Raw genomic sequence first — 12226 nt, forward strand, 5'->3', positions numbered from 1 at the left:
GATACCCCCATCTCCCTTTCCCTACCTGAGGGGGTGAAGAATCTGATATAGGTTATACTCATACTATTATGTAATACCTATTTCCATATGGTTCCCATCATGATAGACACATAACACACATGTTCAATAGAAATCTCATGAAGATTTATAATATAACTTATAATTTATAATATAACTATTATAGTGGAAGATGTCAAGTTTTGATCTACACTCAGATTTTTTTTTTGTAGCTTCCTTGACCATTGATAGTATGTTATTCATGTGTTACCTTGGAAGCTTAATGATAATGATTTAGTCCTTCACAGTTGATCATTGTATAATATTTCTGTTATAGTCTCTAGTTATAGTTGTTCTGCTCACTTTTTCTGAATTCATCCTGTTCATTGTTCCTTATGGCATAATAGTAATCCATTACAACCATATTCCACAGCTTGATCATTCAACCACTAAATAATGGACAACCCCTCAGTTTCCAATTCTTTGCCACTATAAAAAGAGCTGATAATAATATTTTGGCACAGTTAATTCCTTTTATTCTATCTTTGATCCATTTGGGTGAGATTGTTGTATAGACCTTTGGGTATTGTTTCATATAAGTCTCTAGAATGGTTGTATCGATTCACACTATCACCAATGAAGTTTATTAGTGTTCCAATTTTCCCACCTCCTCTTCAACATTTATCATTTTCCATTTTGGTCATGTTAGCTAATCTGAAGGGTATGAGATCATTTTGCAGAGTTGGCTTAATTTTCATTTCTTTCATCAATAGTGATTGGGAATTTTTTAAAATATGGCTATGTAAAGTTTTAATCTCTTCTGAGAAATGCCTATTCAAATCCTTTGACCATTTCTCAATTGAGGAATGTTGTGTATTATAAATTTGACTCAGTTCTCTTTATATTTAAGAAATGAGACTTTTATCAAAAATTGCTATAAATTTTTCCTCAGAATTTGTTTTTTCATTTCTAATCTTAAGTACATTTGTTTTATTTGTGCGAAACCTTTTTAATATAATGAAATCAAAATGCCCTTTTAATCAAGTATGCCGATGATTTATTTATTTTATTTTTTCATAAAACAAACTATTTGTCTTATTTTATTAGTTCTATGGTTTTCTTACTTTCAATCTATTCATCCCTTGCTTGATTTTCATGATTTCCAATTTGCTGTTTAATTGAGGATTTTTAAATTTGTCCTTTTCTAGGATTTTTAGTTGTATCACCAATTCGCTTATGACCTGCTTTTTTTCTACTTTACCTGATATAAGCAATAAGAGATGTGAATTTTCCTCTAAGTACGGCTTTGGCTACATGCTAAAAAATTTGATATGTTGTCTCCTTATAATCATTGTCTTTAATGAAATTATTGATTGTTTCTATGATTCATTCTTTGACCCATTTATTCTTTAGGCAAAAATTTGTTTATATCTATCATATGCCATACGCCATAAATTTATTTATTGGCAAATAGAGAAGGTTTCCTATTTTAGCTATAAATATCACTTGTATAAATTGTTCATTAGAAAACACCTTTTTCCTGGGTGCCATCCATTACTTGCATTCCTTTTGCACTGTGAATCTGTGAACATTTGGAGTATCACTGTCATTGCTAACAGAAGGAAATCTGGTTCAGCCTTATGAATCTGAGATCTGGAAGAATGAATACTGGTGAATTGAGCAACAGTTGGAAAATGAATGCTGTACTTCAGGGGCTGACTTTTTTTTGGCTGCCAAGTACCAACAATTAATATGATTGTTGTTCAGAGAATATTAGAACCTCTAGTGTGAGGGCTTGCTGAACACTTTTCAGGGCTGCTTATCTACCTTTGGTGTCTACTTGTCACTCAGCTCTCACCTGTGGTTCCAAAAAGTTGTAGCATGTGGAGCAGCCTGTTAAAACTGAACAGATGGGTTAAGTTAGGTTGATATCTACTCCAGGCTTGTGAAGACCTCCTCCTGGAATAGGTGGATGAGAAAATTTGCTTCAGTAGCCATGAATGTAGCTGAAGTAAGCACTGTGGAGTGCGTAGAGTTTGGTTGGACATCTAAGACACTAAAGTCATTTAGGTTCAGTGTCAATCAACTAGGTTCAGTGTCAGTTATCCAGACTTTTGTCTTGCCAAAGGATTTAGATGATTCTGCAAGAAAGAGTGAGGCTGACAATTTTGTGCAACTCACTTAAATCCAATTCATACACAAGTGAAGATATTACTCTGTGATGTCACTGGTACTTTTCAAACATAAGGATCACCACCACCACTGCCAACTGATTAATCAACATTTTTGACTGTCTCATCCTTTTAAGTCTTCTTCAATCTAGCTTTACTTGTTTTAAACTGCCCTTGCAGCGGGACTAGTATTTTCTTGGTAGATATCCTAGATCATCAGTCTTAGAAGGAACCTCAAAGACCACCCACTTTAATCCCTTCATTTTGTAGGTGAGAAAAATGAGGCCCGGAGAAGATATTCAGATAGTTACCTTCCCAGCGGTGACTTCATGGCTTCTGGCTCTAAAATCAAGGCCAAAGGTAGGTTCTTCACTTTATAAGATGTCTAAGCCTTGGTCAGCAATAGTAACCAATGAAAGATTGCTGTTGTCCCTTGCTAATCCTAGTAAAATATTTGTGTACTGTTGTACTCATTGAATTATTTATTTTTCTTAGAGACCCAAATAAAAAAAGAAAAAGAAGAAGAAGAAATAGTAGTGGAGGAAGAGATTATTAGCACTGGAAAACCTACAGAGGGAAAGGCTAAAAAGGGATTTTCCTGGTTCCGGTAAGAGATGTACTTTTTATATATGGATAACAATATTCTTAATAAACAAAACATTTTATTTCTCCTGGAATTTACCTCTTTGGCTACTGTTTGCTATGTTTTTTGCCCCTTTCTACAAAAGAACTTCATTATTTATATGAATTTTCTCAGTTGTTCACATCTTCCTCAAATGGGTGCTGGCATAGAGTAAAGGTGTCAAATTCACAGTTTATGGATGTGACCCAGAGAGATCCATTTCTTTTTGAGTCTGATAATAACAACTTAGTGGGAAAAGTATAGGACATGGAATCTGAGTTATCTGCATTCAGACTGGAGTTTTATCACCTAGTCATGTGTTCAAATTCAAGTATTTTCTGATCAATAGGTTACAGACTTCCCATCTATAAAATATTACAAGTTGACATCTAGCGTTACTTCAGATCTAAATCAGTGACCCCCTCGCTCCTTACAAGACAAATCATGTATTAGTTGTGGTTAATGTGGAGGAGGAAGAAGTAGAGAAATGATATTGTGCCATACGCACACATATTTAACTTAACTGGCTTCCATATCTAGTTTTATATTTTTACCTATAGCGCCAAATTTGATCTTGCCCCTTCTCTAATACATGTGCTGACATAGCACGTATCCTACAAAAAGTGTAACTCCAAACTCTTTGAACATGTAGCTTTGTCTTTTTTTTCAGAATTGAAATTCATGAAATTTTTATAGTGTGCATCTATTTAAGATCTTTTTTTGTGTCATAGTAGAATGTATTTTTGTGTTTTAATAATTATTTCCCTTTCAAATGTTGTATGATTCTAGCAATATCAAAGAACGCAAGCTGTGGAACTTCTTTCATTTTAAAAAACATGACAAACAAGTAAAGAATGTGCACAAGTGGGAAGAAATTGATCAAGAGGTAAATTTTCATTATGTTAAATTTATCAAAGATTTAAGTTTGTTTCCCCATTTAAATTACTAGAGAGTGAGCTTTTTCTTGAATTAGAAAACTATAATTTACCTTGGATTGAGGAGTTAACATTCTGTCATAATTAATAATCAGTATTAATCAGGAATAAAATTACCCGAGTAAGGAGCCAAAGTACCATAGCGGCAACTGTTTGGCCTTGAAGTCACTTTTTTGTTCCCAGAGATCATTCAAGAACCTCTCTCAAGAAAAGGGAATGATTAAGAACTCTTAAAACATTTGAATTCTCTGTATTTGGATGTTCTAAGGACAAAGGATAATTGATTCAACTTTTGGCCTCAGAATATTGTTGGCTGAAAATTTTCTAAAATGATGGCACAGAGTATTGAAATACACTTAACCTAGAGAAAAGTGCAAGTTGAATTGTTATGGGCTGATGCAGGTAGGAAGTGATAACATATTAGGATAATTTTCCCTCCATGAGACAGAAGGGGTCTCTGAAGGGGCTGTACAATATTTAAAAAATAACAGGTAGGTAAAATGGTAAAAGTTTACCAAGAAATACCACTGTCGGTTGTTGGCAAAATAAGAGGAGAGATTGCATGTGTATGTCTTGATTGACTGTGCCTGTGTTACTGAGCAAAAAAAGAACATGAGAGCCACAGATGGGCCAATATGACAATGAAGGAAAATAATAAATGTTGAAGGGGATATGGCAGAATTGGGACACTAATGCATTGCTAGTGGAGTTGTGAATTAATACAAGCATTCTGGAGGGAAATTTGGAATTATGAGCAAAGGGCTCTAAAAGAACACATTTGATCCTTTGATCCAGCAATACCACTGCTGGGTTTGTACTCCAAAGAGATAATAAGGAAAAATGCGTATACAAAATATTCATAGCTGAGCTCTTTGTGGTGGCAAAAATTGGAAAATGAGGGGATGTTCCTCAATTAGGGAATGACTAAACAAATTGTGGTATATGTTGGTGATGGAATACTATTGTGTTATAAGGAATGATGACCTACTTGATTTCTATATGAACTGGAAAGACCTCCATGAACTGAAGCAGAGTGAAATGAGCAGAACCAATCGAATGATATACACTGAAAGTGAAACATTGTAGAACTATCCAACATAATGAACTTTACTACTCGCAGCATACAATAGTCCAGGACATTGCTGAAGGACTTATGAGAAAGAATCCTATCTATATTCAGAGAGAGAACTATGGGAATAGAAATGAAAAAGAAAAACTTAAGACTTAACACTTAGAACTTGTTTATATGAATATATGATTTGGGGTTTGAGCTCTATGGTAAAAATGAATAATATAAAATTAGATATCAAGGGATAACATTTGTACAATCCAGTAGAATTGCTTATTGCTTCTGGGAGGGGAAAAGGTAAAGAAAATGAATCATATAAACTTGAAAAAATATTAAAAATAAAAAAAGAATATGAGGTATGAGGTCAATTGAGAAAATATCTATTGATCTTCACACACATATTTTTACACATACATAAATAAATAGATACACATGTACATATGATTAAGTCCAACTAAAGATTTCATCACCCACCAGGCATTAGGAGGTATTTCTGACCTGCCCAATTTTGTTTGTGCTCTAGCTAGCAAGAATAAAATTCTGAATTGCCTCACATTTGGAATTCTTTTGAATCCTCCAAGGATGGTCCCATCTCTTAATAGATACTGAAAAAGGACCCCCACCACACTGTCTAATGGAGATGGGCATATTTTTTTCAATTTTCTTTTACTTATAAAATAATGAATGGCAATAAAATACAAGCTTTCCTCCAAACCTAAAGGTGACAACATTGAATATATTTAGTATTTGTAATCATGATGGTCAAATTGCCAAAATCTTGTAAAAAAAGTAAGATTTGTTTCCATTTACTTTCTAGAAATATTACCCATCAGTAGAAATAGACAAAAAACTAGGATGCACTTTAATAGTTCCTGACCAGTTTCTCAACTGATATGGTAACCTCAATTGGAAAGTTATGGATATCAGACACTGGAAGATGGAATTGGGGACTTGAGGGTTCTTTGCCTTTATAAGAACCATCACTAGATTCTAAAGTTAGCTAACACCTAGCTAATCTAACTTCTAGTCTTAGAACCTGATGATGACTCTTCCTCTGCCTCCCATGACCCAGAAACCCCAGCAGCTCCTACCAGGCCAAGTTGCCTCAACTTCCTTCCTGGGTGGATATTGGGTAAAGTGGCCTGTGTTCCTGGCCAAAGAAGAGACAAAACTACCTGGGTAAAGGTAGATTTTAGTTCAATTTATTTTGGCCATGGAGAATAACTGAATACACTTTGGATGTAGATAATTTTCCTCTCATCTTGTCTTAACTTGGATTAGGTGGAAACATTTTAGTATTAATACATTCCCTTACAAAGTCATCACTCCTTAAGTGAAAATATATCGAGTATTTTGCCTGTTTTAGAATACTGCTATTTTTAAAAAGGCTCCAAAGTATTTTCATTGCAAAAAATAAAGTTTTTTCCTGGTTTACAAAACTCACTTCAGATCTCTTGTTGTTCTGTGAATTTTTGACATACAGATGAAAGAAAAGGGTGGTGGGGATAAGAAATACAGCAGCCTTGAAAAGCAAAAATTATAAAAAAACGAACTGTGAAAGGAGGGATGATTTTGGAAAAATGGTCTCTAAGGCTCCTTTGAGTTTTTGCTGTCTATGGTTATATTAACATATAGCCATGGAAGCTTTTTAAATATTGTGTCTCTTGATCTCTAGGTATTGGATGATTACTGTCCTTATTCTACTGAAGCCCCTAAAACATTGCCAACACAGTGGACAAATATTGAAGTTGGTAATTGGTTATGGAGCATTGGAATGGAGGAGTATGTTGTAAAATTTTATTGTAAAGGAATAAATGGTGGAAAACTCCTTATACTGGACAATCGCTCGCTAAAAGTAAGTATGCTAATCTAGGTGATATAGATGAATGTTTACAAAAATATAAATTGCCTAGATTAACATATGAAGAAATAGAATTCTTAAATAATCCCATATCAGAAAAAGAAATTGAACAAGCCATCAAGGATCTCCTTAAGAAAAACATCCCCAGGGCCAGATGAATTAACAAGGGAATTCTATCAAACATCAAAGAAAAGCTCAAAGTTCTTTTGGAGAAGAACAAAAGATCAAGGATATCCAGGGAAATAATGAAAAAAAAAAACGCAAAGGAAGGTGGCCTTTGTAGTACCAGATCTCAAACTATGGTAGCCTTTTTAGTACCAGATCTCAAACTATACTATAAAGCAGTGGTCATCAAAACAATTTGGTAATGGCTAAGAGGGAGAAAGGAGGATCAGTGGAATAGACATGGGTTAAGTGACCTCAGCAAGACAGTCTATGACAAGCCCAAACATCATAGCTTTTGGGACAAAATGTAAAATAAATAATTTTGATTACATCAAATTAAAAAAGTTTTGTACAAACAAAATCAATGCAACAAAAATTAGAAGGGAAGTAACAAATTGGGAAACAATCTTCATAACAAAATCTCTGACAAAAGTCTAATTACTCAAATTGACAAAGAAGTAAATCAATTGTCCAAAAAAATCAAGCCATTCTATAATTAATAAATGAGCAAGGGACATGAATAGGCAATTTTCAGTCAAAGGAATCAAAACTATTAATAAGCACATGAAACAGTGTTCTAAATCTCTAATAATCAGAGAAATGCAAATCAAAACAACTCACCTCATACCTAGAAGATTGGCTAACATGACAGCAAAAGAAAGTAATGAATGATGGGGAGAGGGGGTGTGGAAAAGTTGGGATATTTGCAATGCTGGTAGACTTGTGAATTGATCCAACCATTCTGGAGGGCCATTTGGAACTATGCCCAAAAGGGGCTAAAAGACTGTCTGCCCATCGATCCAGCCATAACACTGCTGGGTTTGTACCTCAATGAGATAATAAGGAAAAAGACATGTACACGAATATTCGTAGCTGCACTCTTTTTGGTGGCAAAAAATTGGAAAATGAGGGGATGCCCTTCAGTTGGGGAATGGCTGAACAAATTATGGTATATGTTGGTGATAGAATTACTATTGTGCTCAAAGGAATAATAAAATAGAGGAATTCCATGGGAACTGGAAGAGCCTCCAAGAAGTAATGCAGAGTGAAAGGAGCAGAACCAGGAGAACATTGTACACAGAGACTGATACACTGTGGTACAATCGAATGTAATGGATTTTTCCATTAGTGGCAATTCAGTGATCCTGAAGAACCCAGAGGGATCTATGAGAAAGAACACTATTCACATTCAGAAGAAAAACTGTAGGAGTAGAAACACCAAAGAAAAACAACTGCTTGATTACATGGGTCTAGGGGGATATGTTTGGGGATGTAGACCATAAAGGAACATCCTAGTGCAAACATCAACAGCATGGAAACAGGTTATGATCAAGGACACATGTAATACCCAGTGGAATTGAGCATCAGCAATGGGAAGGGTGGGAAGGGGGAGGGGAGGGAGGAATAGTATATGATTTTTGTAACCAAGGATTAATGTTTGAAATTGACCAAATTAAAAAATAAATAAAATGAAATGAAATGAAAAAAAAAAGAGTATATAAGGCCACATTTGAATTAATGACTTTTTAAAAAATTTAATTTATTTAGTCAATTTTTAGAACATTATTCCTTGGTTACAAGAATTATATTCTTCCCCTCCCTGCCCTCTCCCCACCCTTCCTGAATCTGTTGCTCAATTTCATTGGGTATTATATGTATCCTTGATCAGAACCAATTTCTATGTTGTTGGTGTTTGCATTATGATGATCATTTAGAGTCTACCTCCCCAGCCATATCTGAGTTAAGGACCTCTTGTTTCTAGGCCTAGCTCTCAATTTGCTAAGCCACCTGTCATTCTTTTTTAGAACTCTGTGCATTTAAAAAAAAAAACCCACTCTTAACCAGGAAAGCAGTTTTGTAGTTTTTGAACAGTCAGATTAATTTCACTGAAACAGATTAAAAAACATTAATCATGGAAAATGGCAAAATTTCATTTAATTTATAGTAAATAGAATCTCATATTTTATAAGGCCTAAATTGCAAATCCTGGTTAGTATGATACCTTTGTCTTTGACTAGAGATACTTGATCCATGAAATATGATAACTTACTAGACAAAAAAAATTCTTCTTGGATTCATTTATTTCCTAAGAGAATAGAATTTTTAGGGTTTTAAAATATACTTTCTCTCATAACATGTTTCTAGGATTTTCCTAAAATATAGTATTTGATTTAAGTTCCTTTAAGCTGTAAATGTCTGATATTCTGAGCCTTCAATTTTAATTTAATTTTTAATTTTAAAAATAAATTAATAATACATTTAAGTATTGATTGATTTTATTATTCATTCTTTTACTTAAGTAAACAGGAATGTTTTAATTAATTTAATTTTCCATTTAATTTTTTTTCAATTCCGGATTGTTTCAATAGCACAAGCATCATTGGACTCCCATCTAGATAAATAACAATTAATGCATGAAATCCCAAAATGTTTCACAAAGGCAAACTATTATGGTAGTTCCTTAATGTATTTTAGGATTGTACGATGTAATTTTTTACTTCATCCAGACCTAGGGAATATTTTTCTATTGTTGGAAAATCTGTGTTCTTTAAAATGATCCTATAGCAGCTTCATTTTCAGGTTCATTATGTAAAGAATTAGAAAATCTATTCATCTGAATAAGTAGATGCAAAATTACACTTTTAATTTTTCTTTCCAAAGGAAATCGAAGTCAACAGGAAGAAAGACCGCCGGAAAATACTTAAGGCTATTAAGAAAAATAGAGATTTTTTGGAAAAAAATCATATTTGGGTCTTACTATAGAAATTGATGGAAAGAAGACACAGAACCTGAAATATATGGCAAAAATGGAAAATGCAATTACTTTTATTATATTGAATTTTCATCATTTTACTTGTATGTTACTTTTGCTATATGAACTTTTAATCATTTTATTACTGTTATTCTGTTATAATTAACTTTTAATCATTTTGTTACTGTTACTTTTGTTGTTATTAACTTTTAATCATTTCACTTCAATGTTACTTTTGTTATATGAACTTTTAAGGGATTTACTTCCATGTTACTTTTGTTATATGAACTTTTAATCATTTCACTTCTATTTTACTCTTGTTATATGAACTTTTAAGGGATTTTACATCCATGTTGACTTTTGTTATATGAACTTTTAAGGGATTTTACTTACATGTTACATTTGTTCTATGAACTTTTAATCATTTCACTTCTATGTTACTTTTGTTATATGAACTTTTAAGGGATTTTACTTCCATATTACTTTTGTTATATGAACTTTTAATCATTTTATTACTGTTATTCTGTTATTATTAACTTTTAATCATTTTATTACTGTTACTATTGTTATTATTAACTTTTAGTCATTTCATTTCCTTGTTACTTTTGTTATATGAACTTTTAAGGGATTTTACTTCCATGTTACTATTGTTATATAAACTTTTAATCATTTTATTACTGTTATTCTGTTATTATTAACTTTTAATCATTTTATTACTGTTACTTTTGTTATTATTAACTTTTAATCATTTCACTTCCATGTTACTTTTGTTATATGAACTTTTAAGGGATTTACTTCCATGTTATTTTTGTTATTATTAATTTAAATCATTTCACTTCTATGTTACTTTTGTTATATGAACTTTTAAGGGATTTTACATCCATGTTGACTTTGGTTATATGAACTTTTAAGGGATTTTACTTCCATGTTACTTTTGTTATATGAACTTTTAATCATTTTATTACTGTTACTTTTGGTATTATTAACTTTTAATCATTTCACTTTCATGTTACATTTGTTCTATGAACCTTTAAGGGATTTTACTTCCATGTTACTTTTGTTATATGAACTTTTAAAGGATTTACTTCCATGTTACTTTTGTTATATGAACTTTTAAGAGATTTTACTTCCATGTTACTTTTTTTATTACTAAGTTTTTAATCATTTCACTTCTTTGTTACTTTTGTTATATGAACTTTTAAGTGATTTACTTCCATGTTACCTTTGTTATATGAACTTTTAATGGATTTTACTTCCATGTAACTTTTGTTATATGAACTTTTAAGGGATTTTCTTCCATTGTTAATTTTGTTATATTTACTTTTAAGGGATTTTACTTCCATGTTACTTTTGTTATATGAACTTTTAATCATTTTATTACCGTTACTTTTGTTATTATTAACTATTAATCATTTCACTTCTATGTTTCTTTTGTTTCATTATTAACTTTTAATTATTTCATTTTTAAGTAAGTATTATTTTGATAGAGGATAATTTTTGCACAGGTTAATAATTGTTAGTATCATACATATAAAATTTGAAAAAATGGTTATAATATGCACGTATACTTTTTTATAAGAACCAATATGGAATTTCCTCCATATGACCATAATGTAAAAAGCAATCATTCTAATCTAACAAAATATTTAGTTATTTTTCCTTTTCAACTTTTCATTGCCACTGCCACCAGCTTTAAAGAATCTGTCTCAAGTATTCTTTATTAGTTCATCATCCCAGAGAACTCAATAGGCTTTAGTCAAGCCCTCATGATGCTCTCTTACTTTTGTTTCAGAATCTATTTAAACAAAAGAAATGCATATAAAAATCTGTACATGTTATAGATTTCCTGTAAGGATACATATTGTTCATGAGAATCTCCTTATTACCTTACTTTTTTGTCATAATCCTCTCCAAATCATATTTTAAGAGCTACAAAGTATAGTTTTATATTCATCACTCTCTTATAGAATTTAGTTTAAATTTCTATCAAAGTATTTTAAATAACAATGAAAATAACTTCATAAAACTTTCCCCCTTAAAATTTCAGTTCATTCTCTCATAAAGGTATAAAAGCTCAGTGGAATAAGGATACCTCTATAGGAATACAGGCAGCACTTATGCTTTGGGACATGGGTGAACAGAACACGTTGGAGGGCAATGAAATTAGAGCTAAGAGATATCCCAAAACTATCCTCATTAAGGACATTGTAACATGTAAGGCATCCATTGATGTTAAGTGAGCAGCCTAGATGTAATCATAAAACTGACTGGACAGGACCCTTCCTCCTGATAGGGAATATTTTAATATGGATACTTGCACACACATATGTATTTCCATTTAAGTGTGTATACACATATATACAATAATCTATACTAAAAAATAAGCATCATATGAAACTGAGAAACACTAGCAGTTATACCAATAAATATAAGAGTAACGAAAAAATACCAACTCTCCCCAATACTATTTGAAATTTTTCTGGAAATCCAATAGTAATAAGAAAGACAAATCCAGGACCTAAAGGGATGAAAACAGGAGTATATCTAGTTATTCTTATTTGCTTATAACTGACAGATGTCTTAGAAAATCCTAAAAAATCAGGAGATATTGTAACTGAGATGAGAATTTATAGCAAATTTCCATTCTACAAAGT

The 12226-nt window shown here is 32.1% G+C and overlaps 1 protein-coding gene across 1 annotated transcript; it reads left to right on the forward strand.

Moving 5' to 3' along the window:
- The first annotated feature begins 162 nt into the window (after positions 1 to 162).
- On the forward strand, positions 163 to 10317 carry LOC130453622 (neurabin-1-like). The gene is made up of 5 exons (XM_056793273.1): positions 163 to 2528; positions 2664 to 2775; positions 3580 to 3676; positions 6470 to 6649; positions 9482 to 10317. The coding sequence occupies exons 1-5, from the start codon at positions 2498 to 2500 to the stop codon at positions 9581 to 9583; spliced, it is 522 nt and encodes a 173-aa protein (XP_056649251.1). The 5' UTR covers positions 163 to 2497; the 3' UTR covers positions 9584 to 10317.
- Positions 10318 to 12226: the final 1909 nt, after the last annotated feature.

Source organism: Monodelphis domestica, chromosome 4 (assembly GCF_027887165.1).
Source record: "Monodelphis domestica isolate mMonDom1 chromosome 4, mMonDom1.pri, whole genome shotgun sequence".
NCBI lineage: Eukaryota > Metazoa > Chordata > Mammalia > Didelphimorphia > Didelphidae > Monodelphis > Monodelphis domestica.